Source organism: Numenius arquata, chromosome 5, assembly GCF_964106895.1.
Source record: "Numenius arquata chromosome 5, bNumArq3.hap1.1, whole genome shotgun sequence".
NCBI classification, from domain to species: Eukaryota; Metazoa; Chordata; class Aves; order Charadriiformes; family Scolopacidae; genus Numenius; species Numenius arquata.
The window spans coordinates 13607253-13624627 of record NC_133580.1 but is presented as its reverse complement, the minus strand read 5'-3'; the positions used below and the strand labels follow the sequence as shown (position 1 = coordinate 13624627).

Genomic DNA, 17375 nt, shown 5'->3' with positions numbered 1-17375 from the left:
ATGACATGCACTTGGATTGCTGGTTATTATGTTAACTCTGGCAGAACATCAGGAAAGAGAATAAGACATAGCACGAGAGGATTATGTCATCTTTTTCCTCCTGAATGCCCACCACAGCTTCCGCCCTATAATCCCTGTTGCTGAGCACCTTCCAGATGACGTTGCTGTCTCATTCGTACCCTCATTCGTACAGCCCACGGAAATGTCATGCCCCTCCTGCTGTGATGTTTAGAGGCCTGTTTACACTAACTTCAGCACAGTCAGGTTTCCACTTTTAGAACCTTGTTTCAAGATGTGCAAATGCTCAGTGATTGCCTTTGGTGTTCTGACACTTGCCAACGGCTGAGCTGGAGGGATTCCTCAGAGTCAGCCTTTCTGTGCTGGAAAATGTAAAGCTGAGTTTCTTTTCCAGGAATTACTCCCTTGGGAAGAAAATAAATTTGAAAGCTCTTGAAAAGACGCAACATAAACTATTTTCACTTTTTAGGTTTATTTTTTTAGGGAGTAATTCAGGTGGCTGAACACAGATATCTGACACCATGTGAGACCCCCTTGGTTTCTGAGATATCCATGTGATATATGATTGACAGATGTCACACAGGGGCACCAGGAGACCCACTCTCTGGAGAGAGTGTACTAGAGCTGTAGTCTAATGTATCTCACATAGTATTTGGTGCCTATGTCTGGGCAAACAAATTATGCTCTAAGATTGAAACGTTGCACTGTTTTTGTTAGACAGCTATATGTAAGAGTCCTGAAAAATATTACTTCTATAGTGACTGAAGAAGATTTTCCCCCATGTTTTGGCTTGGCTGGTTAACACCAGGAGCAGTTATTTGCACACTGTCTCTAGTGGCTATTTCACAGTGTCTCATCAAACACTACAGTCTTTGGTATCAAGGAGGAATAGTCTACCTTCCACACCTCCTTCCCCGTCATTACTGCTCTTCATGTATGAAAAACTGGGGCTATATTGGTGCTGGAGCCCTACAAGCCTTTCTGTGGCATCATCTGTGAGAAGTCAAGTACCTTTGAAAAAAATACACACAACTTTTTCTAGCCCCGATGTACCGTTTCCAAACTCCATTTAGCAGAAGAGAGAATAAACTCATTGTAGGTTTAATTGTCATCATGCAGTATCCCTGGAGCACAGGGCATCCGCTCTTCATATTCTTGTACTGCATGACCCAACAGCGAACTCTCTTGCAAACCATCTGGAAGAAGACGAGACTGACTCTTGACTGTCTGAGAACGAGGAAAGCCTGGGGAAAAATTTAAGGCAATTACATTTTCATAGATATACTGATATATAAATAAATAACGCATACATTTAGGTCAGACAACTTGTTTTTGGTTGACCAACTATTTATCTGCTATGTGCTGCATTAGTTGATTCCCATTAGGGAGTCCAGTCAAGGGAGCCCTCAGTCCAGCCCATGCATGCTGAGCTGAACTTTTCCACAATAGAACTGTCTGTATGTGGAACATCTAATTCATATCTGTAAAAAAGACCTGGTTTTCACATCTTGGTGAGGACAATCTGTTGTAGGAGATGAAGTGAGACCAGTTAGCATCTGACAAAAAGGAAATCCCCTTTTTATTGCTGCCTTCTTAACGGGGTTAAGTTAATAACTTGAGGGGTGGAAAGTGCTTTTTCTGTTAGCTCTCAAGGTAAATAAACCCTGGTTTTGAAGATCTGGCATGCCTGAAATCCTGGGACACACAGAGGTTTGTTAGCATTTCCCTTGTTAGCAGTTCCCTTCTGCAGGACACTATAGATCATGTTTACATTTTCCACTCTTCCTGGCCTATTTATTTTTAAGAAAAGACAGTTGGGGTTCTCATCTGCTCATGTCTTTAAGTACATAAATCTACTAGACTTGTTTATACAAACCTTTCCGAAAGGGATGAGTGGCCAGAACAGAGAACATGTTTTGTAAAACCATTTTGTCTTCTTTGCTTTCTGCATCAGAAAAGTTGCAGCTTGTTGAAACCACAGAAGAGGTTGATTTGGGCTGAGTGAAAGCCTCCTGGGGCAGATGTCCCATCTGCCACTTAGAGACCTTTATGTCATGCCATGAGCTGTTTGCTGGCTCTCTGCACCTGCATAAATTGCACTGATCATTCTTACTATTAGGTCTTCATGGAAGGGTTACAGCAAAATAACTGTTTTTTTTGGGCTGATTCTTCCTTCAGTCAGTGTTGACCATTTTAATTGTGCTTACTGGTTGGTGAGAACTAAGGCAAGGGGAAGGGCAGAAAATCTTTGATAGGACAGAGGTATGGAGGTGGGCCCTGCTAGGGAGCTGACCCAATCTTGGCGTACACCGTGTCAGCGCCTGCTCTAAAGGAGCAAAGGTTTTCTTCTTCTTGCCCTCCCCCTAAAGTTCTCCTTTCTGCCCTGGAGAAAATGTGGAGATACCAGCTTTTCCCTTGCTGTTGATGTTTTCTAGACCTCATTGGAGACAAATTACTAAGCTGTCCATGGGTGTTTCATAGCTGGAGTCCATAGGCAGCGAGTGTAGGTAGGGACATAACTACGGTTGCTGTCTGTTTCCTTAGAGTGCCGGGTGATGAAAGGGAGCCCTGCGACCGCCACAGGCAGTAAGTCATCTCCCACCCCTCAGAAGAGCTCAGCAAAGAGTCCAGCCCCCATGCGCCGGAGCAAGTCTCCAGCCGATTCAGGTAACCATCAAGATGGTGAGTGATTGTTTTCTGGTGTCTGAATATTAACTGTGCTCAAGGGTGACTTTGGATACACTAACCGTGGGTGTTTGCATATGAATCTTCAGCATTTTTTAAATACAAGAAGCTGGTGCTAGTGTACAGGCGCACATCATAAATATTGGAGAGGAATTCTGTGGTCGGTTAAGTGCAGTTGTGGCTTTAGGTCATACCACCCACAGTCTCACAACCTCCTCCCCTAGCAAAATTTTAAAAGAAGTTTCTATTTCACAGGCAGGAAATCAAGGCCCGCAGTGCTCCCACATGTTCCCTATAGATACAGACTGATTTAGAATAACCTCCTGTGCAATGCAAGTGTTTATTATTGTACAGGTCAGCAGTGTCCTCTTCTAATCACTATTTAAAGAAGACCAATAGCCTTGCAATTGGAGAGCTGGTGATGGGTTCATTGATGTGATACTGAGATATTCATTCAGTAATAGAAGAGAAGGAAAATGGGGATCCTTATTTGCTGCAGCAGCCTGTATCCTTTGAAACGCCTCCTTCCCTCTTCAGTAGCAACTGGATTGGTGGTGTAGCAGAGCCTGTAAGTTAAAGGCTGGGCTGAATATCACACTTCTGGTAATTGATAGTTTTTAGAGTCATGATGGAGAGGGTGGATCTCTAGGTATGTCATCTGTTGGCCTGTTTTTTCCCAAAAGAGAACCAGACATGGCCTTTCACTAAAATGGCCAAATCACCAAATAAGCATTTCAGGATGCCAGGAGAGTTTCATAGCTTAAATTCAAGTGACCCACAGTATTCACAGGTGATACAAAACAGAAATTGCCTTTCACCTTCATGGTAACACATTGCATATTGCATGTGAACGCCACACAACTGTTGACCATCAGCAGATATTGGATTACTGGATATAAAATTCTCCTGACGGTATTCAGAAAGATTTTCCCCAGGAAGCAGTTAATTTGTTTAGAATCTCTTGATGTTCTTCAGCTACTTAAAGAGACAATGTGAAATTGGTTGGCACATACCAAGACTCTGTGATTTTAAAAAAGTTATTTCTCTGTCAGGTTATTCTGCATTCATAGAGTTTTCCTTCAGGACTCCAGTGTTGGCTGTTCTTAAACTCAGGTTTGCTATAATCTAAAAAGCTTTTATAATCCCAAGTGCATGGTAAAGTTACATAGGTACATTGAAGGCACGATGGAAAATATGTTCTGATTTAAAAAAACCCAAAGAACTCCCATTCAATGACCTGGGAGTCAGCTCATGCATGAGTTGTGATACACCATTTAAACCTTCTCCATAACCATCAGGTGCTAATTACCATCAGAACTAGACTTTATTGATGAACATATAGTCTAATGTGAAATGGCAACTATTGTGTTCCTGATTTCAACTGACTGACTGACTCACAGAAACAAAATGGTGAGTCATCTGATGAAGTTTAATGAACACAGTTAGTAGAGCCTTTCAGAAGGAGATTAAAATAACCAGAAATGCTGAACAATAGCCAACTCCTGGAGTTAAGGCCAGTAATGAAGAACAAATCAAGTTTCTTTAATCCATCTAGACAAGGGTCTTTCGTACTCTCCTGTGATTTCAATACAGAAAAAAATGGCAGCCTGTCCTGCTTAATGAGAATGAAAAATGAATGAACTCTCTCAGCGCTGGAAGGGTGTATAAAGACAGTTATTTTCTCAGGACAGAGAGAAAAAAAGAATACCATCTTGTGTTCTTGTCCCTTGACTTTGTAATAAAGAAAGTGGGTCAACATACTACTTAAGAGTCAATATTTACATGAACAATCAACAGGTTTAGCTGGATTTTGAAGTTAACACATTAAAGAGGCAAGGAATGCTGAATCAAGCCTGATTAATAAAAGATGATCTGACGCTTTTTTTTTTTCAGCATTCTCACCTATTTCATTTGTGAAAGGATTTAAAAGCAGTTTTATTTCAAGTATATTGAATATTTTTGCTATGTGTTTGATCTCCTACCCATTTGTACCTTCTGCTTTTGCTGTCTTTCCCTCTGCTATGGTTGTCATATTGGAACTTGGAGTTTCCTTGATTCTATGTTATTAGTTTCTGTTCTTTTCAGTTCTTTTCCATGTAGGTTTCTATCGTTTTTTTCCACTGTAGTCTCTAAGGTCATTGTGAGATATCTGGGCACTGATATAAATGCAGATTCTGAAGTAAATCTCCATGCTGCTTGAGTGAAAGAAGTCTGAACCGTCCTCATTACAAGTGCACCACAATTACAGAAAAGCATGTTATTTTTTTCCATTTCTCATCTGTTCTATTTCCCTGTTAAAGCATATGGAAAAATGGTACATTATTTATCAGCAGCAAAAATGAGAATGCAGTAGATTTACACGTGGACAGTGGTCCGCATGCATTGCCCACAGAGGCAGCTAAGGCTTAAAGCAGATTGTGCACGCACAGCTGTGTCTCACTCCTTGGCAAGAGCTTCAATGCTGCCAGCAGATAGTGGACAAAAGCAATAAGTAAGTCACTGTTATAGCACGAGAGAACAGAAAAAACTGCTTCAGCAGAGCTTGCTAGTGCTAATTCTGAGGATGTAGTGTTGACAGCATGCAGGCATTGCATCCGCTTTCTCTACCATTCACATTCTCACCATTCATCAGTAGGAACACTTCTGATCTTTATGTGTCAATATAAATAAAACACTTCTCATTCAAAGCTGTGGAAATGCTTTGCGCCTGAGCAGCAGCTATCCTCCACACAGGCTGGAGTATTCAGGGACTGGTGTTTTATCCCAGTCTCCTTCACTGACTCATTCCGTGGCTTTGAGTGCATCATTTAAGCTGTTTATGCTGCCTTTGTCAATGGATCGTCCAAGACAGTGATAACTAATCTGTGTACAGAGCTCAGTAATCTACCCATGGAATCATGCACAGGAAAGAGCGTTGAGGTTCTTTATTTGGGACTTTTTGTGTATTCTGAAAGCACGAGGAGAATAATATCGGCAAAACCAAATCTATTACCTCACAGATTGCTGGAGACAGAAGACATCTCCAGCAGCAGAGTAGCTGCAACATGTGCTCCAGACCTTCCAACAGAGGCAAGCTGCACTCTAACAAGGCCACTGTCTACACTCTGGTGGATCAGAGACTGCTCCAGCAACCTGCACACTCTCTTCACGCATTCAATCCTGCCGCAGTGAACTGTCAGGTAGTGCAGAGGAATGAATACAACTGTGTAGCCTAATCCTGTGTTAGCCATCATCATGGACTGTGTAGACAGATCCCCATCTAAGTTGATTTGTCAGCTTGGAAGCTTTCTATGTAAGGATGTGCCTTCTGTGCCAGGTGGTCTCCATTCATCTTTGATATCCTCTGCTCCTTCTGGTTTTGGCTATGGATTTAGTGATCTACTTCTCAATGAGAAACATGGATTGAGGTATAACTACATTTCTGGGAGAGTCATGGAGAGAGCATACTGCTGGCTGGAGTCCAGTTTCCCCTGATGGCACCCAAAGTTTTGCTCCTGACTGTGGTCTCTGGGGCCACCTCTGAGTCAGAACAACAGCAGAAAACAGAAGGAAATATATGTAGCAAGTCTGTAAATCCAGCACTGTAAAGGAAGCAGCTTCTAAGCCATTTAATTGCTCCTATCACCAGCCAGATGTGAACTTTAATGTATTCCTTGACTGTCTTGTTACAGCAGTCCTGGTAGTGAGCCACCTAAGCGGTCAGCTCCCATTCCAAAATCACAAGGATTAACATGGAGCAACAAAGAACATATGAACAAAATATTTTGTTAAAAAATATCAGGACAAAAGGCCATGCACAGAGGTACAAGAGTACAGAGACTGCCAGCTCTCAGCTACAGTGATTCGAGTTCACTGGTTGAATTGCTACCTTCTGCCGGAGGTAATTTGCCTCCTGCCTAGATGTGTCATGGCCTCGCTGTGAAAAGCTCAATTCCCTCTAGGCAGCCAGAGCCCTTCAGCTCCAATGATATTCAAAAAATGAGGTAGCTAATCCACAGAAACATGTGAAACACTGTTTTCTTGCCACGGTACTTTTATCTCTTTATTTACCATACAGTCATTTAAATGAATGAATGAATGAAAATTAAATGAATGAATGAATGAACGAGAAATGAATGAATGAATGAAGAAGTGTCTTTCTATAAGCAGATGGTAACAGACCACAGTCCTTTATTCCCAAGGGGAATCCTTTCTTCTTTCTCTCATTAACTCCTAACCCATATATATGCCTTCTCAGCAATGCCAGTGTATTTCTGTTTTAATCCGGCTATTCCTCCAGACACTGTGCTGATCATTTCATCATGAGGCCATTTTCACCTCTTGGTTCAGTTTGACCGGAAGGCCCTGGCATCTTTGCCAGCAGTTCCCACTGGGCTTCCAGGATCTTCTTTAGTTTCCCATCTCTTTAGAGCTGGAGCTGTGATGCAGTCTTTCATCTATATCCTCCACCTAACTCCCCCAAAATGTTGCTTCCAGCAAGATGGGGTTAGCAAAATACAGCAGGGTTTTGCTTCTCCCTCTATAAGAATGTATCCAAGTGCCTTTCTCTTCTGTCTTCCAAATGTTAGCTAGTAGAGCTGAACTAGTTTCTCATATATCAGGGGTGAACTGAGACTGGAAGGGGCTGGTGTCTTTATCTGGCATTAGTTGAGCTTGGGTTGTATTTTAGTATGGACTAAACATGCTAAGAAAGATGTAAGTGAACTAGAGAAAATACCAAAGAAATTTCCGAGGGTGCAGAGAGTTTGAAGGAAAAGGACTGATTGAGCTTAGAAAAAAGGAAGATTGAGAAGGGACTATTAAACACCTTTCAAATGCATATGAAGTATTAAAACGAGGATAAGGATCAATTTTTCTGTGTGTTTATCAGGGATACAACAGGATATTGGTTTAATCTTTAATAAGGCATATATAGATCAGATATTAGGAACACCTTTCAATTTTAAGCATCTTAATCATTGAAGCAGGTCTCCTAGGGCCTGTGAGTCCCTGTCAGACTTGGTGCTTTTAAAAAATATCTCTACTGGGGATGACTCAAATATATCTGATCCCAATTTAGAGCACAGAATTGGTGTTACAAAGCTTCTATGGTTATTTCTAGCCTCCATTTTTCTTTCTATGAAGTCAGCTTTGATAAATGACATAGCTTAGAGCAATAAAATCCAGACTGAACTACACCTGCAGTATACCATCCCATTCCTTCTTCTAACATGACAGAAGAAAACTGGGCATAAGGAGATAAGTCTCTGTGCCGCTGCAATGGTCCATGAGTTTAAAATGGGCTAGGGTCAATGAGAAGTTTGGCAAATTTTTTTTAGCACACTACTGCAATAAGCAGTCAAACCAAAGAAAAGACAGAGCTAAATCTCAGGGGAGAAATACACGGGAGAAAATAATGATGTCATTTGCCATAACTTCTTTGTTATAAAAATATGAATTTATCTTACAGTAACTCACATAACAAACAAGGGTTCAGTTGTATAAATGCCTGTGCTGTGATTTTTAAAACTAGCATGATCTTAATCCTTTACAATATAGAGCCACAGGTACCTGAGCTGAAATTTGAAAATGTCTTTCCCCAGCTTTGCCTTTGTCAGGGAGCCTATGAGCAGGGCTCTGAGGCACCGCTGCAGGACTTTAATTTCTCAGTCCTCTAGTGGAAGGGTTTGGATAGAGGGACAAAAGCATATCCACAAGGCCGCAGCAATTAGCAAAACAGATACAGAATGTCAGTCTGTCCTCACTGCAGTTCTGGCTCCCCAGAGTCATTATATATGAATGTGTTTAAAAAGCAGCAGATGTCTTTTGGATTGCACACAAGATAGAGCAGCTTGTTATCCCACTTGTGCTTACTTACGTTCTGCTAGCTGACAATCCACAGTACGCATCCAGCTGAGAGATCACCCTCACAAAACGTGATGAGAAAAGGGTGCCAACACTGCAGAGCTGAGTGCTTGGGAGTTAGGAGGTGCCTGAGGAAAGGATGCCTCTGCAATCTGAATTCTTCCACTCCTGAATAAACACTACAATGGAGTCTTTATTTTTGCCACAGACGACTCTGCCCTGAAGGGCAGGATGGCTTGTGCTCACTAAATGAGCTGCTATTTCTACATTTGCTTTATGCTGTTCTTGTTCTGGTTGTTGCCTCTTTTTATTTCCTTGGTGACACTTCAAGCCTTGACCTGGAGACAAAACTATCCATGTATTTCATAGTTCTTTCTCTCACTCTTATGATGTATGAGTATGTGCTCCTCAAACTAGGAACTCATCTCCAGAACTCTGGGAACCCCAATGGAGCAAGGAGTATTAACCCTATTTTACCAATTGATAGAAAAAGGGATATATCCACACATTTTGAGCACTCACTGTGATCCTTGGGCCCTGCTTTTTCCAGTTCTGTTCATTGATAGAAATGTGAGTTCAAAAGATGGACCTCACTAGCCTCATTTACAGGTCCCAGTTATTGTCATTGCTAGAAATTCAGATCCAGAGTCCCAGTCATCCAAGCAAACCTGAGCAACACTCAAGGACAATTGCATATGAGAAGTTTGGCTAGAATATCTTTGGGAGAATCAGGCAGAGAATTCAGTTTACCTGGATCTCTCATAACCATCTCAAACACGACATGATGCTATATTCTCCATCCTCCCTCTCATTTGCTGGACAAGCCTGATTTATCTCCCAAGTCCAACTTGTCTTGTGCACTGAAGAAGGTATGGATGCTATGAAACAAAGTTCTACACATATTAATGCAATTAAAGGATGTTTCATATGCACAAAGGGGCTATAAGGTAAATTGAGGTTGCAAAGCAAATAGAATGACATAAATAAGACATCATACACAAAGAATAACACGGTGGAAAAAACCCAAATGAGTTCAAATGAAAGCTGGTTATAAAGAATTGTTTCCAATAGCTGAGTTTATGTGAAATCCTTAGTTACCATAAGTCATCAACAGATTTTAGTGGAGCAGCAGCGTTATACACCACCTGGGATCTGCTTTTTGCCTCTTGTTATTTCTTGCATTTGAGTTCAAAAGAAATGCATGCAAGTTTTATGATGAACACTATTCTTCATTAGCAGACAGAAAAAATTAAACTGGGCTTCTTAATTGTTGCTCCTGCTGCAAAATTCTTGGTAAGTATTTGTAATGATATACATCCATCTCATTAGATTTCTGATTTGGATGTCACATCTGTTTTTTTCATTGGTGCTCATAAATTATTAACATTCCTGCTGTAGCACTTAAAAGTCTTATTGTATTAGGGAATTTCTGTCCTTCCCTCCAGCAATTATATCTATTTGCTGCACATTGACTGTTTGCCATTCTTCCAGCCTTCTTGTTTGTGGAAGGGAAATTTGGGTTCTTTGTAGAGTTGTTAAGTGGCATTTTCATCTTAGGAAGGATTACTTCCTGCCTCAGGATCAATGAAAATTGGAAATAAAGAAAGAAAGAGGCATTTTAGAAATTAGAGATAGATTCTAGCTAATACAGATTATATTAGTACTATTGTACCTCACATTTTCTTTAACAAGAAAACTCAAAGTCACTTGGTAAAAAAACCCACAACCAAACATAAAAGAGATCCAAGTTCTTTTTTTCTGAATTGCCTTCATTATATGGCATATCGTTAGTGAACTCTACTATTTTTCCTATCAACCTCGAGGGCAGCTCACTTTGTAGAACTGGAGCAGAGTGATGAGTGGCATGTTGCAGTGCAGGGACTGGTGTGTAACAGTTTCTGGGTTTCCAGAACTAGTTTTTTCCCTACATCAATAAAGAATGGTCTGAGTGGAATGGGGAGATGAAGGGTCACTCTCTTCTCCAATTATCTATAAATCATTATTTCTACCGCCTTTTAAGAAATACCTATTTCCTCAGTGAGGTGCATTTGTAATGGGAAAACAGCTATCTGTGATGAATAGTCTCCTCTTCCCAATAGTGCCTCCTGCATAGAAATGATGGATATGAATATAGAGGGCCCACGTCACCATCAATCTGTTGAGCCTGAGCTGCTTTAACATGCCAGTAGCTCCTCTTTTGTCCTGTGGCTTAGAGCACGTTTCTTTATGTTTACTTGAATTCACATGTATGACTTCTGCGTTTGGGCCAGTGATACCACGAACCTTAACTGCCCCCCCTCTTTCTCACAGGAAGGTAACAGAGAAGAGGAATGAGGCTTAAGCATTAAAGCAAGAATTATGCTGGTTTTGCTCTTAAAAATACAGCATTCACACACTTTCTTCTTACTGTATGATACTTTATACACTTCTTAGGTCTCCTCCAGACACTCAACTACTTGCTCAATATTAAGTAACTCATTTGCATATTCAGCTATTACAATTGGAAGCATACGCCCCATATGCTGAAATCATTCATCCTCCTGTGCACATGCTTTTAGTTAGTCATGGTATACAGAGGTATTGGGCAGTTAAGAGAACAGGACAACAAGCCGGCATCATTATATGCTTGTCTTTTTCTCTCTGTGAGAAACATAAACACAATTAAAAATGTTTTCTTTAAAAGGGGTAGGGATTTGCACAGTAATCTGGAGGGCTGGCAACACTATAGCCATTGAAGGAAATGACAATCAAAATATTTGTGGTTTAGTTTTGTGGCTTGTGCTGATTATGTTAACATCTGGAGTAGGTTTTGGAAATGTCACTTTCTGTAGACTTGATTGGGATATGTAGTTTAATGCTCAAAAAGCCTCCAGCTTGCTGCTGCTTGGATTGCAAAAAGAAAAGGCCAGAAAAGATAATATAGTTAGACACAGCCAGCATGAGTGTGAATTTCCTTCCCTCAAGTAATGCTGCTTGTGCTGATGGAGCTATGTGTTTACAGCCCCTGGTAACAAAAGGGTCTGTATCCCTGGAGTTCATACACAACCTATGAATGACCAAGTTCACTATGTGTAAGTATGTCCTTATGAAATAACGTATTGTGACACCTGGCAATTATCATAGACATTAACTTACTGCAAGAACATCAGTGGTAGGAAAAAAATAATTTATCCTTATTCCATTTTGTTTCCCTTCATTTTTTTCTGCATAATATGCTATTTACTTTGATTCGGTTTTGGTCCAATAAATGCATAATAGCTTGCCCTGACATAGCCCTGGGGCCCTTCACTTTAACTGAAAGCCATGTCTGTGAAGGCCTCAACAAACAACCTTTACAAAAGTTGTTTGGTTTAAGTGAATCAGATTTTTTAAAATGGAGAATAACTGTGTTTTCTTCAAAGCAACATGAACAAACAAAAGAAACCAAAAGGCCAGATTTTGGTCTTTGCAAGTGGATCGTCGCTTGATGTGATTCTCTTGTTCCTCCCCTGGTGGATGATGTTCACTTCTCTGGCACAGGCAGTGGAGGAACAGCAGAGCCAGCTCTGGCCTCTCCCCAGAGAGGTGAACAGGGACATGCCACCCCGTGCTTACACCAGGGTTTCAGAAGGGCTCTTTTGGTCATTTAATCCGAGCCACAGCTAACTACATCCAGGGCATTCCAGGCAGCTGTTTCTCTAATTTGTAATATGTATATTTGACATCTAACATTTCTTGTGTAGGATCCAGGACATCTGCAGCCTCTGGTTTCCACTCATGCCCTTAAATGCCATGTGGTTTCAATTGTGTTAAACTATTTGATAACATAGATGTTGTCTTTCTGTTTTTCTGGTGATGTGTATCTTGGATCGATTTGATGAATATTTGTAGAGTAAAATATTGCTCCTTCAATATATTTGGTATTTCACTGTATTCCAAAGTCTATTATTCTGAGCAGCTGAAAGCCTTAAGTTGGGTTGTTCGCTTGGTTTTTTTCTCCTGCCTAATGTAAATAAAGTATAGTGTTTCTGTGTTAAATGTTTGGACACCTTCCATCTCCCCAAAGGAGAAAGAAGATCTTCCTCTTGGTTGTCTGACTACTAGCTCTGTCTTGTTTTCTGACAGCAAATGGGACCTCAAGCAGTCAGCTGTCTACACCCAAATCAAAGCAGTCGCCGATCTCCACACCTACCAGCCCAGGGAGCCTCCGTAAGCACAAGGTATTACGTTTCTTATACCTTACTACATCTGTTTCTTCCTTAGTCTACTCAGATTTGTATGACATTTAAGTCATGGCCATATTCTCTGGAAGCACAACTTCTTATGTTGAAACAGTGAAGAATTTAGTCCATTACCTAAAAGGGATGTCACTTTGGGCTCTAGCAAAATGGTGAACAACAAATCATTGGCCTGTTTCTTCCCTTGGAGTTATTAACGTGTGCTGGAGGTCCTTCATATGGATCAGAAAAGAGAACTTAACCCTGAGCTTGTATCACGATTTGAAAAAATTCACAAGTTATTGATGGATATGATCTTCGTATAAATCCTCCTCTCTTGAAAAGCCTTAAGTGTTGGCAATTCCAGTCCATTAAACAGCAGAAGAAATACAAATATTACTGAAGCTCTAAGACATCACTTTAATGATGCTTCTTAAGGATTTTTTTTTTATTATTATTTTAAGGCCATGCTCTGTTTTACAGGAAACAAGTGATTTTTCACAGCTGGTGTAGTAATTGTGTTCTGGTCAGTAGCTGTTTTTCCAGGTAATAAACAGGGTGTCTAACAGATAGCACAGCATCCTAGTAGAGATCAGTAAACCTGTGCTGGTTCACAGGTAATTCGCGTATTGATTTATTTAAAAGGTATAGCAGCACTCACAGCTTTTTTATATTCCTGTTGTTCAGTGCTATTCTGCGCTGAGTCTAGATTGTCATTTCCATGGGCTTTCTCATTTCTGGAATAGCCACAGTGTTGCTTCCAACAGTCTTTACTTAATACAGAAATTGGAACCTGGCCATAAATGTAAGTGTGAGAGGAGGTCAGTGGGATTTCTCTTTAGTAATCAGAATGTACCTCTCTGCCCAAGTATGACTTTGAAAGCATTGACTTGAAATTCTGGAGGAGTAATTAAAAAATTGAGATAGTGGTAAGGTTTTGAGGTCAGCCAGCCACATGTAATCCACCGTGGTCTAGATTGCACGGGTTGAACTCATTTTGTTTGAGGATTGTGTTTTTTCTCAAAGTGATGAGTAGTAGCAGCAGCTGGACTACAGTTGTTATGGTGAAACAAAGCACAGAGAAGTCAATGAGAAGAATCCCCAAAAGTCCAATGGGCTTTGGGTTACTCCTCTAACATGTAAGATTTTGGATCACAGACGTTTGGACATAGGGTTGAATGGTACTGGGGGACCCTGAGGTGGACTTTGGCTTCTCAAAAATCAGATCTTTAAAATATTCTCAACATATGGAGAGGCTGTAGTTACGCAGCTTTATTTCACCTTCTTTAACAATGGCTAGTGAACCCAAATGAAATCTATATTTTCCCCAAGACTTAACTCTGATATCAGCTGCTGAGTCTAAGTCTGAGTAAATGCACCAATTTTAACATAATGGGTCCAGATTTATTATTAATTTATAATTGAGAACAGCAGCTGGCCCATAGTGTGAATTCAACAAATGCTTGTGTGCATTTCAGCAAAAGTAATGCTGTAAACTGCATCCTTTGCTTCAGCCGTCAAGGACCTAAAATACTTCCCAAACACTAGCTCATTTAGGACTTTGGAGATGAGTATTTGCTTCCTGGTAAAGACAAGTAAAACTCACCTTCTTTAATATTTTATGTATGTTTTCAGCTGGCTGAAAATCAGTGAACCTTTCCAGTGAAGCCCCTAGAACCTTTGTAATAGATGGTGACTGCTGAGGGCAAAGCCAATCCATTGATGAGCACGTCCACTAACCTAAGCCGATCAGCGAACACAAATGTAGCATTTTAGGTTACCAGAATATTCATGCATCATTGTCTTCCTCCCAGGAGCAATTTCCTGCTTATGATGAAATCACTTTTCTTTTTTTACCATTAAAGCTCGAATGATAAATGCTTAGGTTGAGTTCACCACAAAGTCATAATGTACCTCTTCTTTTATCAAGATTCTTGTATCAATTTCCTTTCTGTGTATTTAGGCTCTTCATTTTGCTCACAGTTATTTCCTGTGAGCAGAGTGCAAAAATGTCCAAGGAGAGCTTTAGCTCTCGAGCAGATTTGTGTACCTAGTTCCATGCAGAACTTTAAGGAAGTGGAATACGATGGTTACTCTAGAAACAGACCGTGGAAAAGTTTTACATTCAGCATTTCACCCAAAATATAAACTTGTGATTATTTTCCTAACCCTTCCAATTGATCAGAAATGGCTTAAAGAATAAATCATGAAACATGTGATTTTCCTAGAGATTGTCCTAAGGATAGCTGTCCCATCAAGGTAAGACTCTTTATTGTGAGTTCTTAGAGACTTAGGTTAAAAGGGACCTGTTTAAGGGAAGTGCTGCTCTTTCATGCATGTGCTATAATTGATCCACACATCGATCTAGAAGCGATAAAAAAAAACTTCTCAAACTTTCTTCTGGTACCAAGATTCTCTTGCTCCACTGTGCAAGTAACCTGCCTTGATTTCGGCTTTGAACTACCTGGACAACTGTTCAGCCCATCCAGTAACCTGTGCACGAGTCTTTCACCCTGTCCCTATGAACTGCTCAGAACTGGACCATTCGACTGCTTCCTTATGGATGACCAGAGGTGGAAACTGATTGCGTGAGTTAACATTTTCTTCTTTCTTTCTACAGGACTTGTATCTGCCTCTGTCTTTGGATGACTCTGATTCCCTTGGAGATTCCATGTAAAGCGACACGAAGCTAAACATCCATGTTGCAAGCTACGTTTAAGATACAGTAGAGTACTTCTGCCAAAATAAGCAGATAGGTGACTGGTGCTTTCAAATCAGACAATGGACACACAGTTATATGTCATTTTTTTTCTGTGATTCATCTTCTGTGCCACAAATCAACACCTACCAGTCTATAGAGATAGAGGGATACCATTCTTCTAAGTTACAGGGATGCAAAATGGACATTGCAAGCAATTTGGGGCCAATATGCAAACGATCCTGTGCATTTCCCGTTTTCTTCTATTATTTCTTCTGCTACTGCAACTGTGTAATTTTTCTAGTGATAATAAAGTAGCTCCCCCCAAAATGTCCAAATGGATCACTTGCTGACCAATTTGCAAGCTCAGGTAGAGCAAATGATATTCTCCACCTGTCTAAACTGCCAACGTTTGCCAGCTCACCTGCTCCTCATTTGCAGCCCTGGTTTTAGCACCTGCATACTGACTAGTATTGCGTTTATTCTTGGAGGGCAGGAAGGGAAATTACTTGCTAGTTTGATGCTTACTATGCCAGCAGAAGCTTGGATGAGATTAGGAATGATTGCATAAGATACTAAGTAAGGTTAGTAAAATAGTGATTCAGATATTGGGATATTTTTTTTTAAATGATTAAGCAAAAAAAAAAAAAAAAAAAGTAAGTCAGTTGAGTTATCTGGAGTGGAACACCTTTCACATGTGATCCAAAGATACTGCTAGCTGGTAAGAAATTTTTATACCTACCCTATGGTATCTCTCTATCTCTGTAACAGTAATGCCTTGTGAACAGCCAACACTGAAAACACTGTGAAAATTTGTTTTCAGGTTTGACACCCTATAGGTCACTTTTTATAGCAAAAAATCAATACGCTTTTTATAAAGGAAAACCTTGTATCTGTGTTTTGGGAGTAAGGATTCAAGCTCCTTCTTTTTTATAAAAACTGGTAATTTTCTTTTGTTTAAAAAACACATTCAGAAAAATCTACAAAAAAACCAACCAACTGCAGAACAGTAATAACAACAAATCAGTTTAGAAATCTTGTCATCACTGCCAAAACAGCCACATGTAGGGGAAAAAAAAAAAGATCAATTCAAAATATTGAATGTTTTGATAGTTTTTGTAATGTTTAAGACTACATATTTGGTTTTTTACACTTCAGTATTCCTAACTATGGCCAGATTCTCTACTTATATAACAAATGGAATTTTGTGGTGTTCAAAACCCCGTATTTTAAGGAACTCTTCTATCTGACAAAAACAAACTTATTGTATCTAGAGAAACTTTTTGCTTTTATTAATCAGTAGTGACTCCTACAGAATGCAAAGTTCATCTATTCACGCAGGGCTGGTGGTTTTTACTACGCCGAAGCTTTGTCATAGGCTAGCTGGCATTGCCTCTTTTTCTCATGGAACAAACTTTCGATGAAACTAATTATTATAGGACTTTACCTAAATGAAATCTGTGCAATCAAATCTTTCTTTGTTGCTCTATTTGCCTTTGTTTCAACATGCACACCCGTTCCCTATTGCCTTGTAACCCCTTGTGATTAGAATGCATTATAACATTGTGATGTTTGATGCTACATGAACGCTGGGTTGTTCCCAAAGCCACTCCACATTTTGTTTGCTTGCATTACTGGTATGAAACAATCTGTGCAGGCTGCATCTTTAGAGGTTCATGTGATGATACATATAACGCAACTTAAAAAAAGAGAGTTATCTGAGAGAGGCCAGGATTGGGAATTATCAAGGGGTCAGAGTTATCATGCACCAAATTTGCATCCAGTAGTCTTAGTGCATGATCACTTACACCCAGAGTTTTGCACAAGAAATCATTTGTCCCCACAAATAACTTAATCGAATAACTCTCTGACTACGTGACTGCTAAATGATCGTTTCACCTATTGTATATAGAATCCTGGTTTTATTCAAAGGC

At 40.1% G+C, this 17375-nt stretch overlaps 1 protein-coding gene across 2 annotated transcripts in view; it reads left to right on the top strand.

The window, feature by feature from the left end:
- DCX (doublecortin) overlaps positions 1-16078 on the top strand; it is a 73240-nt gene extending 57162 nt beyond the window's left edge. The window contains exons 4-6 of one of the 2 annotated variants that reach the window (XM_074147576.1): positions 2563-2700; positions 12652-12746; positions 15364-16078. In XM_074147576.1, the coding sequence (XP_074003677.1) occupies positions 2563-2700; positions 12652-12746; positions 15364-15420 (290 nt within the window). In that variant the 3' untranslated portion in view covers positions 15421-16078. The remainder of the gene's footprint in view (positions 1-2562; positions 2701-12651; positions 12747-15363) is intronic. The other variant, XM_074147577.1, reaches the window with a different exon arrangement.
- Positions 16079-17375: the final 1297 nt, after the last annotated feature.